This window comes from Gekko japonicus, unplaced genomic scaffold (assembly GCF_001447785.1).
Source record: "Gekko japonicus isolate JY-2015 unplaced genomic scaffold, Gekko_japonicus_V1.1 scaffold83, whole genome shotgun sequence".
Classification (NCBI taxonomy): domain Eukaryota; kingdom Metazoa; phylum Chordata; class Lepidosauria; order Squamata; family Gekkonidae; genus Gekko; species Gekko japonicus.
In genome coordinates this window covers 2,010,963-2,028,398 of record NW_015168655.1, presented here as the reverse complement: position 1 = coordinate 2,028,398, position 17,436 = coordinate 2,010,963, and the positions used below count along the sequence as shown (strand labels likewise).

Here is a 17,436-nt window from a genome sequence, read left to right as displayed (position 1 = left end):
TGCCAAGAGACTGTGTAGGATCCTACAAAGGATGGTTCAGGAACTGGACTGCTAGTATGGAGCTGAACTTGCTGCTGGGTGCAGGCTGCCTCTACAGAAAGCCTCTTCCTCCTCTGCACTGGTACAAAGAGACTCTTCTTCCAACTGAAGCAAGTCTGTACAAATAAGGGTACTTGTGCACACAACATGCTTAGAGACTCTTCCCAATAAACACTGGGTGCCAGAGCCCGCGCATCATATTTCAATTGAATTTTGCAGAGCTGGTACACCTAACCAGTGAAATTGAAGAGCAGGAAGAGTCTGCCTCCCCAGTTACTCCATGCTCTTCAGGGACCACTCCACAGGCTTCAGTTTAGCTTGCTGCCTAGAGTGATTATCATGTTACCGTATTGCAGGAAGAACCAAAAGGAAATGTATAGCACTTGAGTCAGTCTGTGCCATTTCTAGCATCTCTGGCATCCTGTTGGCTTTTGCACCCCTTTCCCCCCCCCCCCATGTCTGTATATAATCTCCCAGCTGAAAAACACTTCATATAGCTGATGCGGTGGGCATTAACCCCCAGAAACTTGTGGTGTGTTAGACTCCTCTACACTGTAAAACTCGTGCATTTGCTCTTGAGCATAAACCCATGATATTCAGTGCAGTACCAATTAGCCTAGCTAAGGGAAAATATTGTCTACACACAGCATGTCCATGTGTGGAAGTGCAGACACTGACCAGGAATGGGAGGTGTGCCCTTCACCGTATTTAGGCACACAGCTTCACTGAATGGACTTGCTGCTACCAGCCCTGAACCTACTCAACAAAAGTCAGCAAAAATTCAGGTTTTGTGGAGGTGGGGAATGAACATGGGGGTGGGCTCTGTTACATTTCCATAATCTTCTCCCCAAAGTACTTCTGTAAAACATTTAGGTTCCCATATGTATAGGAGTTTATTGCTCCCCCTCCCCCATAAGGCCCCAATCCAAGGCAGAAAATCTGTGTCTGGGCTATATTATTTCATAGCAGGGACTATGAATGTATGAAGAACTATTAGAAAAACCATGCCTGTAGAAAACTAGATGTTTAGAAGAAATGTTCTGTGGAAGAGAGCGTTGACACATATAAGCCTCTGAGTCAGTGGTACTCACTCTGTAGAGATGGAGAGCCACATCTGTAAGTACCGTCAACCAGAGGAGCCACATTTACTTCCATCCCTGGAACAAGACTTTCAGCTTACCTGTTCCTCTGGATTTCTAGGTGGGAACCACCACGCAACCATGAGCTCTACCAAGCCAGGGCCTTGCCCACTTTCCTGAAAAATGGGCTGGTTCCACAGTGGAGAACAATGCTCAGAAGAGCTCCATGTGGCTTTCAGTGCTTTAGATGCTATCTTTAGTATAGCCCAGCCCTAAGCTTACCACCTCAGCAACAACTAGGCCTTTCAGAAAGTATACCTAGGCAAGGCAGGACACCTTCAGTTAACAACTTCCCAGAGGTTTCAGAATTCTAATTCAAGGGAATCTTGTGTTTCCAGGTTAAATTTAGGAGAGAGATGATGAACAACAAAAATCCAGCTCAGAGCTGTTTCACAGACAACATGTCTTATATGGCTACAAGTACAAAACAGATGGAGTACTTCAGCATTGTGAAAGGTGCCTTTATATGTTTGACATGTGTCTCGTAGCTATGGTGAGGAATGAGGTATGCCCCCCAACTTACTTCAAAGGCCCAATGACTTCCCATCTAGCCCCAGCCCCCCCCCCAATTTAAATGCCCCCGACTTAAACAGTCCTGGCTATGCGTGAAGTCCTGGCCTGCATGAAACTAGTTGAAAACAATGAGCAGGATAGCATCAAATATTTTGAGAGAGACAGAACACACAAACACACCCTCCATGATTCACACAGCACTTGTTTTGTGCACACATACCTAGAGCCAAATTAAATGCTGTCAAGTGGCACATGGGTACCTTCCCACTTGCCTTCTACACACACAGAAATAAATCACTGCATGTGGCATCAGCCATACACTGGTAATGTGGTTGACTACTTGACTGCATTGTGCTCTACCGATACACATTTTAGCATTTGCATTGTAAGGTCTACCGATACACATTTTAGCATTTGCATTCTAAGATCAACGTGACTAATATTCCACTACACAGGCTTTACTTGACTAAGACTAGCGCAATTCATTTGACACCTTTTATTAGGATCAACCAAATGCCACACAACTGTTGGCTGGATTCCAATGAAATTTTTCACAAATGGAAGAGGTGGAGTAATTTCCATCACTTCCCTTTTCTTGCCGCAGACCTGATTTTTCTGCTCGTGCTGTTCCTGAGGGTCCAGCCCCCCAGCATTTTGGAAAACTCAGTGGATTGCGGGGTGGGGAGAGAGGAACATTCTGCCGCACTGGAAGAAGTGTCTTGCTTGAATTGAAAATTTAGTCTGAATAGGTGTAGGAGCCTGAATAGGAGCTTTGGAATTCTCTAGAACTCATCAAGCTAGACGTTACACAAAGTATAAAAAGGGGGTTTGAAGGGAATGCCTCAGGAGGTGATGTTAAATTCTTGTTTAATCCTGCATTGTGTTGCATGCAGAGCAGATGCAAACGGTGCTGATGTCAAGTTCCACCCAGCCTTTTCTCTGACCAATAGACAATATATCAGACACATACTATAATGTGACATGTCAGTAGGTCCTCATTAAAGGTACTGTGGATTGCATTCTTGGTTTGGATTTTGCTACTAGTCCAGTATGAATGTAAAGAGCTATTTAATCCTCCCTATTCCGGCAGAGCAGTCACCAAGGAACTCACTATTTATTATTACACCTAATCCAGAAATAAGGTCCCCATGCTTCATTTCTTAAGAGCTGACCTTTCACAGCTGTGTGTCTTGGCATGTTTTTGTTGACTCTTGTCCCTAGGAATGCTACACAGTGGCAGCAGAATGGAGGGACAAGGAAGGAGACAGAAAACACAGGAAGTAATGTAATCTTAAACAGAAAAACCCATCAGCCACATGGGAGAGGGCTTTTTACACAAAGACAGAACAAAACAGAACAGTAGGAGCTCATGCAGAAGGAAGGGAAAGCAACATTGATAGCTCAAGGCTGCTATTGAAGCTAATAAGGGGAGAGAGAGCGACAGTGGTAGTTGACATGGAATACTGGGTATTACAAAGCTTCCTTGTTTAGACCAATTTATTTAGAACCATTTTCTATTTTGGCAGTTTCTTGCTGTGGAACTTGGCTATACATACAGCAGTCCTGCATATCCAGAATTTATTAAGAAAAAAAACCTGCCTGGGGAAATAATAGTGAGATTCTCAAAGAGATCTGTGGTGCTCAAGGCCACAAATGAAACACCTCTAAAAATCAAAGACAAAGAAATTAGAGTCTTAAAAGACATACCATTTGAAATAAGAAGGAAAACAGTATAAAAACTTAACTAACTTTTTGCAGAAAAACTCCACACCATACAAATGGATAATACTTGAGGGACTTGTCTTCAAATATAAAGAAAAAAAAGAAAAAAAATGACTCTGTCTTTAAAGCGAAGGCGTTTTTGGAACAGCAATGAAGACCAGCGTACGACAAGAGAGCAAGAGGAAGAAGAGTTGGAAGAAGGCGGCAGCACATATGGGTTGGAAAGTTCGGGAAGTGTGGCGGGCAGTAATCCAGATACCACTCTAATGGCAGAAAGTGAAGAGGACCTTAAGAGCCTCTTGCTCAGAGTAAAAGAGGAGAGCGCAAAAGTGGGCTTAAAGCTCAACATCAAAAAAACTTGGCAGCCCCAAAACACTTGAAGGTCCAATGGAACTTTGATAAAAAGCTCAGAGAAAAGAAGCTGAAATAATATCTTATAAGCTTGAAAGTTAAATTGTTTAAACTGTAACTACCTGATTTAATCATATAAACACCAATTAGTAAGGAAGCGGTAAGAAATAACTCCATTCCATTAATTTGACTATAGTGGGAACTTTGTTTAAGCTAATGACCAATCATTTTGAATGATCCTTGTGTAGCTTATATTTTAGTTTAGTGTTGTAGTGTTTGCAGTGTTGTTAGTGTTTGAAGCAAGAAAATAATTTTAAAAATTATTTAAAAAATACAGCAGTCCTGGATACAATTTACCCCAAGTGTACTTGCACTGGTTAACCCACACAGGAAGCCAAAAGCACTAGACTTTGAACAAATCTGAATTCAAAATCGCAGTTTCAGATGTTGATTTGGTTGCTTATCCAGCAACTGTTAAGTCTTATGCAACAAAATCTGATTGGGGCTCAAATTCCAGCTATTAATTGGGTATAAGAATCTGACCTCCAAACCTAGCCATGAACCTGATAGTTTTTTCCAGTTTTGGAATGTATGAATTGCACACTAATCAATGAATGCAAAGCACAGGAAAAACATCACACTTCTGATACTGTGTAGTTTCAGTAGTGCTGTACTGATATCAGGGTTCACTCTCAGTGCCTTTAAAAACATCAAACTGTTTTTTGCCTTTATTCCCCTATAGCTACCCACTCCCTTATTCAAAGCATTTGTGTCAACTACTTCTTCCTGGTATGTATATTTTGGATTCATGATTGTATAGAAAGTCATTTGGGCTGGACATAAAAAGAGAAATGGGCAGTGTTAAAGAAAGGAATGTTGGACCCGCAATGTCTGACAAGCTGCCCCAAACCCCACCATCCTGTGTTTCCAAGCAGAGACAGGCTTAGGGGTTTTAGTTTACACTCAATCTATGCTCATGTATAAAAAGAAGTGCTTTCTCAAAATACGCCTCACAGGGATCATGTATAGCAAGAAGTTGGTGACCTGTTTTCTCCTGTATCTCTCAAAAGTGAAGCTTCTTAGACAAGGTCCTTAATCATCTTCCTCTCGTGCAAAAAGGACTGCACTAGAGACATGACAAGCGAATTTTTTTTTTTGGGGGGGGAGCTTAGTCAGAAGCCAGGCCAGAATACCAGGGGCAGAATCAAACATGGTCAAGATTCCTAAAAATGGGACGTTGATAGGTAAAAGAAACTACTAGGGGTGTTGAATTCATTTGTTACGAGGGCTGGATCTGACATAAATGTCACTCTGTCGGGCTGGGCCATGTGTGCCATAGAGTGTAATGCCAGATACCGGGAATATTAAGCTTTATAAAAGGCACACGCAAACCCAATTAAAGATATTAAATTTTACTCAACATACAAACATGCTTAAAATATTAAAACCCTTACAGTATTTCCTTTATTTAACATTGTTTGATAAAAATCTTGCTCTGAATTATTGCATCAAAATCTGGAGCCTTGTTAATCATTTGCTCAGGGGAGTACACTGCTGACAGGTGCAAGGGAAAGGCACACTGTACTCCCTGGATTCTGCCCATCAGAGAAAGGGAGGGAGGGAGCAAGGCAGCCACCAGCACTGCAGCCACACACCCCCTCCCATTTATGAGCCTTCCCCCAGGAAAAAGGCAAATAGTCTCTCCCCCCCCCTTTTCTGGTGAAGTTGAATTACAGGCACAGAACAGCCATGGAACACAGATTAAGACCAACCAAATGTCACATAACAGAGGGCAAGCTTTTGAGTTCTCCAGAACTCTTAAAGCAGAAGTTGCCCCCCTCCAAAAAAAGGGGGGGGGGAGAGAGATGCTGGCTGGGATGTGATGCAAAGCGCTGGTGTAGTATGTGCTGTACTAGGTGTTAGATACATGCTGGGGAGTGCGCACTTTTGTTGCTTAAAGCAGAAGTTGCCCCCCTCCAAAAAAAAAAGGGGGGGGGAGACAGATGCTGGCTGGGATGTGATGCAAAGCCCTGGCTGTAGTATGTGCTGTACTAGGTGTTAGATGCATGCTGGGGAGTGTGCACTTTTGTTGCTTTTTTAAACAATTGCACAGGAGAATGCAGGTGCCAGGAAAAGGCAGTCCGTAGTTCCCCGGGGACATTGCCTCCTCTCCCCTGGGCAATGAGACAGGCTCATGCAGACCAGGGCTGAAAGGGGGGGTGGGATTGAAGGGAATAAGAGTGGTGGGCCCCAGGAGAAATTCAAACAACACCCGGCCAGTTAAGTCAGCCAGCACCAAAGAGCAGCTTGGCTCTAGCCAGCCAGGAGCTGTGCCTGGAATTCATCTTCCCCACCCGTGGAGGAAGAAAGTGAGAGGGAGGGAGGCACTCCCAAAGAGGTGCTTCTTGGCAGAGGCGAGCGCAAGGTAGCCAGCTGAGCAAAGAAGAGCAGCTTCTCCCCAGCCTGCTAAGGGCAGAGGAAAGGGGGGGGGGAGGCACCTGTGTAAGAGGTGCTTGTTGGGAGCACTGAAGAGGAAGTACACCCAGAGAAGTGGGAGCTGCTGGCTTGTTGACCAGTAGGGATGTGGGAGGCAGGTGCGTGCACAAGACTGGGCACTGGGCTAACTCTGCAGGGTTGCGTCAGGTGAGGAGAGACCAACCAGCCAACCTACCCACCTCCTCCAGCAGGTCAGGAGTAGCCACGTGCACTTGTTTTTAAGGCAGCAACATTGTTTCTATAGAGACTACACAGGCAAAAGTTGAGCATCTTTTTATTACCAAGTAAAGAGACCTATTGGCGGGACAAGGCAACTGTAGCATATGCCCGCTTGCGCACACACACACCCCACCAGCCTCCTACCCTCCCTCCCGTGTACCAGTTGCTCACAGGCCTGGTAAGAGCCCTGGATGGGCTGGGCCCGGCCCATGGACTGTGTGTGACACCCCTGAACTAGACTGTCTGAAGGCCATCACTCAGAGCTATTTTTGGGCAGGAACGCACAGGAACGGAGTTCCGGCTGGCCCCTAAATTGGCCACGCCCAGCAGGAACTCATTAGGATTGGCTACATTAGGGGTGTGTGGCCTAACATGCAAAGGAGTTCCTGTTACAAAAAAGCCCTGGGTTTTGACAACAAACAAGGTAAACAGAATAACAAGCAAAAGGTGGGTGTGGCTGGGTAACCACACTTCTGGTAACATGGGGGTGCGGCCTAATATGCTAATGAGCTGTGCTGTCAGGGGTGTGGGCCAATATGCTAATGAGTTCCTGCTGGGCTTTTTCTACAAAAAGAGCCCTGCCATCACTTAATACATTCCAGCTACAATGAGTAGCACACATGTTACAAACAGACAATAGGGGAATGTAAAACAGGAAAAGGAGAGAGGTAAGAAAGGATTAGAGGGTATCGAGTAGGAAAGCTGGGATGCCTGAATCTTTGATAAATTTCAGTTATCCACACAGCTTCAACAGCAGCCATTAAAATGACATCTAAAAAACCCCCATTTAATAGGTAACTCAGCCACAGGGGCTTACTATACAGAAAATAAGAAACATCTAATTAAAAGGCCCCCAGACTAGAGCTGAGGCAAAACACCACCTGGGTACTTTGAGACAAGTCATTTTAAGACCACAACCCTGAAGCTTCAACAGCATACAAAAAGGAAAAAAAACAGACATTAATCTGGCTCCAACCAAGAGCCTGAATTGTGGGGCTGCTGGTCTCAGCTTCCATGCTCCATAAGTCAAGGAGGATCCGTGAGAACAAGCTACCGGCTTTGTTCAACTGCAAAAGAGAAGACAGCTGGTATATACCATTTGTAGTAAAGCCAAAAGTTAAAGCAAGCCAATTATAGTTGTGTCTGCCATGGAATAGTCTTAGCCATGGCCTAAAAAACCCCATTTCCCAGTCTTATTACACTGGGGCTCTTCAGGTGGCCTAATGGTAGGTCAAAACACCCCTCCAGCCCAGTAGGGCAAGCCTTGGCAAAACTGCCTCTCTGCCTTAGCATCCTCCTCCTGAATGATCCAGTGCAGCACCTTTTACTATGAGCCTGATGTTCCTACCCTTAGCAGCCTTCCTTATTGGTCCTGTAACTGCTACTTCTGCCTCAATATCTGCATCATTTCTGCCAGATCCCCCCTCCCCCCCGCCAAATATTTTTGCCCTTCTGGTTCTAAACCCTTTAATCAGGCCCCTTATCAGTCCGAGGATTCCCAATTAGACCTCACAGCTGCCGAATACAAGAACCATTGAACTGCTGATTAGCAGCCACCAAGTATGGATTGAGCAGCAAAATTTACAACCAAGCAAACCCATATTAGTGCTTCATACGCACAGCAGAGGTCACTAAACACACCATCTTTATTTAATTTGGGAAGCTATTTACACACACACACACACCCCATGGGAACCCAAAGCAGCTTAAAATAAGCATGAGACCCTCCTCCATTTTAGTCTCATAACCACAATCCTGTAGATAGGGTTAGTTTGCAAGAGTGACTCTGGACAAAAGGTCATCCAGTTTACTTTTCATGGCAGACTGGGGATTAGAACCTGGCCAGTCAGTCTCAACCACTACACAGGCTTCCTATAGAAACACAACTGCCCTGCTAGCTTTCCTTTCCTACAAGGTTTCCAGATAAACAAGCAGATAGGCAGTGTTCACACTTTGCAATGACCTACCCTAATTTTTAACAGCATACACAGAAAACACCAGCAGAAAGCTAAGCCTGCTAAACATTCCCTAATTTTTAACAGCATACACATAAAAAACATACCAGCAGAAAGCTGAGCCTACTAAAGTCGATTACTGATACTTACTGTATGAGGAGATGTCTATCTCTTCAGGGAGCTCGCCCACATTCACCTCAAAGCGATCCTGAACGTCATTGAGGATTTGGGCATCACCTTCATCAGACACAAATGTTACAGCCAAGCCTTTTGTGCCAAAACGCCCAGCTCGGGCCACCTGAAGAGGAAATAATACATCAAGACAATTCTGGGCATTTTTAATCTGCCATACTAGGGATGTGTCCACAAATATCACAACATTCATTAAGAGATTACCCTGTGCAGGTAGGTATCAGAATCCTCAGGCATGTCATAATTAAAGACAATGTTGACCCGCTCAATATCCATTCCACGGCCAAAAAGATTAGTGGCCACGAGGATTCTACGCTGGAAGTCCTTGAATTGCTGGTACCGTGAGAGCCTGAAAAAACCAAAAGTAACGACAGACTTTCACCAAATCATTACGCCCTCAAACAGATTGTTCCTGCAGCTCACACAAGCAAAGGACATTAAACATTCTAAGATTTCTTCACCACCAAATTCACAGAATGGATTTAATGGCTGGCTATGTCACACCTGAAAAAGCAAGCTCTCTGCTCAGCAATTCATAACCTCTCCTGATCCATCTCCCTGCACTCACCTCTCTTCCTGAGACATGCCCCTGTGAATGGCAATGGCAGGAAAGTTCTGCTCAACCAGGAGCTGGGCTAGTGCCATGCAGCGTTGCACTGATTTCACAAATATCACAACCTGCAAGGGGTGGAAAGAGAGGAAAGGGGATTATAACCAGGAAGCCCCTAGAGCTGGGAATAGCATTTAGAAGTGATAGATGCTAGACCTCTTGCACACAACCTGGTTGAACTCCAACACATCCAACAAGTCAAAGAGCTTGCGGTTTTTCTCTGTGTCCTTCAGCTTCACATAGTACTGCTGCAAGCCATGCAGAGTCAGCTTGGTCTCATCGTCCACAAACACCTCCATGGGCTGCAAGCAAGGAAGAAACACAGTGTAACCTTTTGCAGATAAATGATGGCAAGTTCTCCCAATATAGCCATCATGTTTTAAACATTAGTTTACTTGAGAAATGCAGAAATATCAAAACTCCCATAGCAACAGGCATTACTTTGATCACAACAGTGTCTCTGTGGGAGACTGGGGGGCAGAAACAGAACTGTTTCATCTGTAGAATTGCAGATCGAATCTCGGCATGTCCAAGAACTCCCCTAGCTAAACATTGCAGGGAGAATTCCCATGACTATTAATTATCTGCAACATTGGTTTAAGTGCCTGGCAGCAGAGAGAACTCAGCTGATACATGTTTGTTGTACATTTCAACAAAGTTCCAAATTAAATAATCCCCAATCCACTGTGGCAACAATGAAGATACAGAAACACTCAGAACTAGTATATCAACTTGGTGAGATGGTCTAGCCTCATGGGATGTTTAGTACTCTCTTCTATAAGCAGAGCCTGCATTAATAGCACTCAGAAACAGTGCTGTTTTGTTTGAAGTTGTGCAAGTGTTAGTGGTATCCCAGGCAAGCTTCTCAGTTTTCAATGGTACTGCGTGCCTGATTGTACCCAATATACTTTCCCCTCTGCATGCTGCAGCACACTGGTTAAATCTATGGGGAACAGAATATGCTAACCCTTCTCACCTGAATAAGGCTGTAGTTCAATGGCAGAGCATACTTTGCACGGAAATGGGTCCCAAACCCTCACATCTACAACCAGAAAGATTGAAGACTTTGAAGTCACTGCCATTTTAAAAATAGCACTTCTGTACATTCAACACTGTAACCAGAAAGTTAATTCGCTGGGCTTCTAGACAGCATGTGTTTCCACTACTAATAGTGTTCATTGAAACATGCACAAATGAAGCTGCCTTATACTGAATCAGGAAAGAGGAACAAGGCGCAAGGTCGAAGGAATTTTATTAGATCTTCTAGATCCCTACGCATTTTGCTTATTAGTTATATCCTTCATCAGGGGATCTTTCACAGAAATCTTCCCTATTAAATCTAGAAGATCTAATAGAACTCCTCAACCATGCATCTTGTTCCTCTTTTCTCCTACCTACCAGTGTGGCCTTATCTTTTTCCAGTTATACTGACTCAGACCATTGGTCCATCATGGTCAGTATTGACTAGACAGACAGACAGGGGCTCTCTGGGGAGTTTAGTAGAGGTCTTTCACATCACCTACCACCTCATCCTCTAAACTGGAAATGCTGGGGATTGAACCTGGGAACTTCTGCATGCCAAACAGATGCTCTACCATTGAGCCCCAGCCCAAACTCAGTCATGGCTCTGGACAGGGATGGACACTCCACCAGTTTATGGTGAGCCTGCTAACATTAGGGAAACACAGATGTTCTGGGCATTTATCCAAACACCACTTGAAAACAAGGTATAAAATCAGAAGCTCGAGGAAGCCAGTGGGTAGCCTCCTTGTCAAGAACCCTTTCTTTGAAGTGAAGCTGGAAGAGACAAACCGCCTCAAAGAGATTTCCTTTAGTTTCTATGTCAAGCAATGGCCAGTCTGAAAGGCATTTTCCTGAATATATCAAACATACGTCCTGCATGAACTTCCTGCAGACGGGCCGGATCTCCTTGCTCAAGGTCGCACTAAACATCATGCACTGCTTCTCATGGGGTGTCAGTCGAAAGATCTCCTGCACATCACGACGCATATCTACAAAAAAAAAAAAAACCCAAACAAACAGGAATTGGGTGTTCCCAAATAATTCAACCAATGCTAGATCCTGAACTCCACTCCTGCAATTCAACATGGCTTGGTTCTACCATAGTAATGGTTTCTAACCAGCTGCTCAGAAACTGGCTCAAATTCACAACATTCCTTCTCATCACTTCTGTCCCCTGTGATACCTTAAAGAACCACAGTAGCCTTCCTCCTAAAAGGATACTGCCCTCCTCCCCAATATTCCTCTTCAACCATCAAGAAACAGGTCAGATCTTGAAGATATTTGGAGAAGCCCAAACATTTCTGAATGATGGCCCTCTCCCCTTGTGTTTCAAATATGCAGTTTATGTACTTTAATTCCATCCTATCTGCACAAAGGGGCAGTGTGTGAGATTAAAGATTAATCAGCTTTCCAGCCCGTTGGCCGGCACACCTCTTCCTCCATGCACTTGAAACAGACAACAGCTGAACTCCTGAACTTTCTCAAAATGTTTTCACTAGAACTGCTCTTCCCTCTTGCTGGATTTTCCACAGTTTGATTTATAAGTTGAGCATCAGATCGCCAGTGTTCACACAAAAACGGATCAACATTCTCCAACCACGGCAGCTCAAGCCAAAACAGTTTGCACCTAAGCCACCCCAGCCTGCCCCTTCATTCTCTTACCCAGCTGCTCCAGCATCTTGTCACACTCATCCAATACAAAATGCTTGACATTGCGCAGGTTGAGAGTCTTGTTGCGTACCAGAGCTAGAATACGGCCTGGGGTCCCCACCACAATATGTGGGCAATTTTTTTTCAGCACCTCTTCATCCTTCTTGATGGAAAGGCCCCCAAAGAAGACAGATACCTACAGAACGAATATGAATCACGGTCAACTACACTGCGAGAGCTACTGAGCCGAACCAATAAAACTTTTCACATGTTTTAAAGAATGCTTCCACAGATGTGATGCAGTACAGGGAGAAAGAACTGCAGTAAGTCGTGAATAGCACCTGACTGTTTCAGCTCAGTTCCCCCGGCCCATCGGACCTACTCTTCCTCCAGAACCAACACTCAAGGCCCTCGGAAGCAATCTGGTGGCACATAGAAGCAGGGATAAACTGTCACACAGCATAAGAGGGTCCAGAATCAGCAATATTAGCATCAGGCTACACAGTCCAACAAGATGGTCCATTCCATGAGCTGATGTTCATGTTGTAGTGCTACATGCTCATCAAGTAGGGTGGACATTTCTAAAATCAGTAAGGGCACCACGCTCACTCCATACTCCTTCCCAAATAAAGTATCATTCCCTAATTAATCCCCCTACAGCCTCTCCATGGAAGTCTCCCTTTATATCTTTTGGTCTCAACTGCAGTGTTCTTCACCTTGACAGAAGACATATACTTGGAAAAGCGCTCATATTCCTTGCTGATCTGAAAGGCCAGCTCCCGGGTGTGGCACATCACCAACACTGAGACCTGCCAGAGAGACAAAGGACATGATTACAAATGCAGCGCAAAGGGCTTCTCCCTCTGAACCACCAATCCCCCATCTTAATCTTGAGAACCAGCTTCCAATAGAATATGTGGTGTCATTCAAAACACCATCACATTACATTGCATGCAAGACTACCCATCACAAGCTACACCACCGTCTCAGAGCATTCTGGGGAAGCTAGAAATCAGGTAATGTGCCCCTGCTTAGAGAAATAAGATAAGCAGCTATTAGTAGTCTTCTGCTCACATTTTCTACTGGTTGGGCTTAGTCTTGTATTGGAAGGAGTTTAGAACTGTAACTTCTCCAGCAGCTCAGTTGTTTTCCTCATTGGAACATGAGAACCCCAAGTCTGGCAACAGTCATGCAAGTCCAGAAATTAATCCAGACCTCTCATCCACTATTTTAGCAGCAATAGGCAACAAGCAACGCTCTTCATTGGGCCAAGCTGGGGCACCAAAATGCTTGAGAGCCAGTGTGGTGTAGTAGTTAAGAGTGACAGACTCTAATCTGGAGAACCGGGTTTGATTCCCCATGCCTCCACATGAAGCCAGCTGGGTGACCTTGGGTCATTCAAAGTTCTCTTAGAGCTCTCTCAGCCCCACCTACCTCACAGGCAATGCTCCCTCTAAGCTGTGGAGTCCTGTGAGCAAAAATTCTACTTTCTGAGCTACTGACATTACAGTTGTGAGCTGGTGATTTGGCTACTGCATAGATTAGTTTGCTCTGGAGCCATCCTTCCTGAGCTAAGACTCCTGTGTGAGCTGGAGGCTAAAAAACTGTGAGCTAGCTCACACTAACTCAGCTTAGAGGGAACACTACTCACAGGGTGCCTGTTGTGGGGTGAGAAAGGGAATGTGATTGTAAGCTGCTCTGAGACTCCTTCAGGTAGTGAAGGGCGGGGTATAAAACCAACTCTTCTTCTTTATTAACATCTGTTCCACAACAGATTTCTTGGGAAACCATGTCCTATATTATTCCCAGAGAGCTTCCACAGCAGGCTTTATCAAATTCACACTCTCTCATCTTGTCCCCAGTTAGGACAGCACTCTAACGGATGGCTTTGGACATGCAGCTTCCCATTAGCACCAAGATGGCCATAACTACCACAGAGCTGTATAATTCCCTATTACATACCTGCCCATCTAATGGTTCAATCTGCTGTAGAGTGGCCAATACGAAGACCGCCGTTTTGCCCATGCCCGATTTGGCTTGACATAACACATCCATGCCCAGGATAGCCTGTGGGATGCATTCATGCTGCACTGAGAGGGCAAGAGAAGAAGTCATCACACAAAGTGGGGGAGGTGTTAAGCAGCCCCCAATATAAGCGGGAGAACCCAGAATAAATGGCACAAACCCCAGGAGGTCTGCGTTCCAGTCTCCTTCCTCCACTTTAAGTCTTGAGACTGCATAGGCACTCATCCATAAGGTCAACCTCACTGTATACTTACTAAGAAAATTAGTAATGCTATTCTCACACCAACAGCCTCACTTCTAGCAACTGCACTGGAGCTTTCCAGACTTACTGCTCTGAATTACAAATTAAAGTGAGAAGGACAGGGAGAACCATGGCATAGATTAGTTAACCCACAGAAGGATCTGGCTGGAGCAGGTTTGAGTACTGCATAATTTAAAAGTCACGTGGCTAACGGGGCTTCTCTGCTCAGCTAAGCTAACAGACATATGACTCCTCAGCCTGGTAAAATGCAGCTGGGCATCTCCCATACAGAATCTTAACAGCAGCAATTAGGTGGCGTTTCCCAAAACACAATAACCTCAACTGCAATGCTCCCTTTAAGCTGTGGAGTCTTGTGAGTAAAAATTCTACTTTGTGAGCTACTGGCATTAAAGTTGTGAGTGAGCAATTTGGCTACTGCATAAATTAGTTTGCTCTGGAGCCATCCTTCCTGAACTAGGGCAAAAAAGTGTGAGCCGGAGGCTAAAAAACTGTGAGCTAGCTCACACTAAATCAGCTTAGAGGGAACACTGAGTAACACCAAAGAACACTTTCCCAGATCAATGCCACCCTCCCACCCATTCCCTGCAGCCCCCAGCTCTCACCCTGCACCACGTGGCACCACTGGCAGTTGCTCCCCGGTGGGTGGGCTGGGCTGGCTGGCTGGCGAAGGGCTCATGGGCCTTGGCTCAGCTCCTACCTTCTGATGGATGCTCAAAGCCGCAGTCCACAATGGCACGAAGTAGCTCTGGCTTCAGAAGGAAGTCTCGGAAACCAGAACTGTGGATGGAGACATAGGAGCCCTTCACATCCTTTTTGGCAGGGATGGAGGCTGCATCAGTCACTGCCTGAGGCTCTTCATCTTCCTCATAGTCCAGCAACTCATTCTCCACATCCTGTTCCGCCATATCCTAATAGTAAGATAGAAACCCTGGGTCAAAATTAAAGGATTATTTAAAGAGCGCCATGGAAAGACTGGTAAACCCAGGCTCCAGCAGTGGAAAGACTGGGAGAGCTGGAATGTAAGGTAGAAACGACAGCCATAATTGCGGGCAACTATTCAAGAATACCAGACTGAATCTCTCCATATCTTGTCATACTCCAGCTAGCAAGCTCTGCCAATGGCCAATGCAGGCAGCATGGTTTTCCCAAAGCTCTGAAGCTATGTTCTTATAGCATGCCCTGAACTGCTCTTAGGCTTTCTTCACACATTACTTTTTTTAAACAGCCCAATTAGTATTTCCCTATAAAGTGTTTTATTAATGTGTGTGAAAGAGCAGATGTGTCTTTTTAACACCTGTGTGCATGCTGCCAAGATACACATGGCCTGTTCCACCAATACCAATCTTCCCCTTAATAAGCCTGAAGAGGTACTGGGTGACAAAGGCAAACCCAAAGGGATCTGCAGTCTCAGGGTGTGGTTGGAGGGCACATGCTGCAGACACCTTGTTGAAATAAAACAGGCATTGGTATAGATGGGATGCCTCCTAGGAATTCTATGTATGATGCCTTGGATTTCAAAATGATATCCATTTAATAAATTTCTTTTGATTGTGCCAGGAAATGAATGTCTGAAGTTACCCCCTTTTTGGGAGGGCATTTGTCTATGTACTTTACCCAACAGGGCAGTCTCAGGTGGAGATGGACTGAGAGCAAAAGAGCAGCCCACATGTGGAAACAGATCCCCCTCCAGCAAACCTCATATACACCCCCCATCTCTTTTTCACTTTTAAACCAAAGTACAGAAGATCTGACCTCATCTAGTCACACCACTACTTTGGCTACCTGAATAAAATCCAAGATGAAAACATTCTGCCAACTTGTGCTTAATTTTTTTAGCCTTTGTGATTTCCAACCCCCACCCCCCTCTTGCTAGAAGCCTGGCTTTAATTAAACTAGCATTATTTTGCCTGCCAAGCAGGAAACTGGTATTCTAACATGACAGCTGCCTAGTTCAGTGGTGGTGAACCTACGGCACGGGTGCCAGATGTGGCCCTCAGAGCCCTCTCTGCGGGCACGTGTGCCACCACCCCAGCCAGGCCCAGACCATCATTAAAGTGTCAAATTCTCTGCCAAATAATTTTAAGTAAATGAAAGCATTTGGGATTGCTTTCCTTACTTTGTTTGGATCATCTTAAGTTAATGAGTTGTTTTTTCTACAGTAAAACCTCAGTATTCAGGTTAAATTGCTGTGTTGGCACTTTGCGATAAATAAGTGGGTTTTGGGTTGCAGTTTGGGCATCAGGTCTCTAAAAGGTTCGCCATCACTTGCCTAGTAGGAAAGCTCTCAACATCTCAGAAACAACAGCCAAATTTGATTCAAAGTCCTTTGAAACATCTTCAGTGATCATGTGCAGTATACCCAAATTATGGTATGAATTCAAAAGAGGATCAGTACTTGTGAGACAAAGATAAAAACTATTTTAAAATTCCAACAACTGCTTTTTTAAAAAGTCATTTATTTTTAAGCAGCCTTGGCTATTGATCTGACATTTGAAAAGTAAAAAAGCAGGGTTAATAAGGAATGGCTGGGGAAGCAGGACTGAGCACTGAAGCCGAAATCAGGAGGTTAGTGCGGATTCGGCAGGCCCCAAGCATCAGGGTCCGGTGTAAACTCGTAACATGTCCCCCTCCCCATATGCAATCCCGCGACTGGAAGCGAAGTCCTTATTTGACCACTAAACAACACAGGCCATTTCATGCGACTGCAGTTGCAGCCTGGGCCGGCGCCTCAGTCCCCTCCTGTATTCGGGCTCCGGGTGAAGGACACGGCTCAGCGTGACAATGCGCGAAGATCTTCGGAGTCCGCAAGCCGAGGCGGGCCTTTCAGGCTTCCAGCAAAGCCTTCTGCTACCCGCACCGTCTCACCATACAGCATTCTACCCCCCGAGACCAGGGGAGCGACGGAGAGGCGTCCGGCACAGCCTGGCCATCTTGCCCAACCCGCAGGAGCAATGTGCCGGAGCCCGGCTGCCGGCCCCGGAGCTAAGATGGTCGCCTGACTGGCTCGACGGACCCTACAGAACAGGTAGGGCTTAATTTATACCGGAAGGGACAGAAAGGCGCCCAAGAGAAGCGCAGGCGCCTCCTTGCCGCCTTCCACTTCTGCGGAGGTCGCCCCGGCGCTTGCCCCCCGCCTTATACGTCCTTTCGCCCGTAAAACGCACGCGGTACCTGATCAGTCCCGACCCACAGACGCGCCTGCTTCTCCCGCCACTACAAGCCGACCACGCTACGAAGCTC

General features: G+C 45.4%; 1 protein-coding gene across 2 annotated transcripts; it reads right to left on the bottom strand.

Moving 5' to 3' along the window:
* Positions 1-7,002: 7,002 nt before the first annotated feature.
* On the bottom strand, positions 7,003-17,392 carry DDX39A (DEAD-box helicase 39A). Of its 2 annotated transcripts, XM_015415185.1 has the most exons (11): positions 17,368-17,392; positions 14,894-15,104; positions 13,872-13,999; positions 12,626-12,718; positions 11,922-12,105; positions 11,130-11,248; positions 9,407-9,538; positions 9,195-9,304; positions 8,831-8,975; positions 8,585-8,732; positions 7,003-7,546 (listed from the first exon to the last, which is right to left on the bottom strand). In XM_015415185.1, the coding sequence occupies exons 2-11, from the start codon at positions 15,099-15,101 to the stop codon at positions 7,530-7,532; spliced, it is 1,284 nt and encodes a 427-aa protein (XP_015270671.1). In that variant the 5' UTR covers positions 15,102-15,104; positions 17,368-17,392; the 3' UTR covers positions 7,003-7,529. The 2 variants fall into 2 exon arrangements, with proteins under 2 accessions (XP_015270671.1, XP_015270672.1); XM_015415186.1 differs by lacking the exons at positions 14,894-15,104; positions 17,368-17,392 and adding an exon at positions 14,799-14,828.
* Between the last annotated feature and the right edge of the window lie 44 nt (positions 17,393-17,436).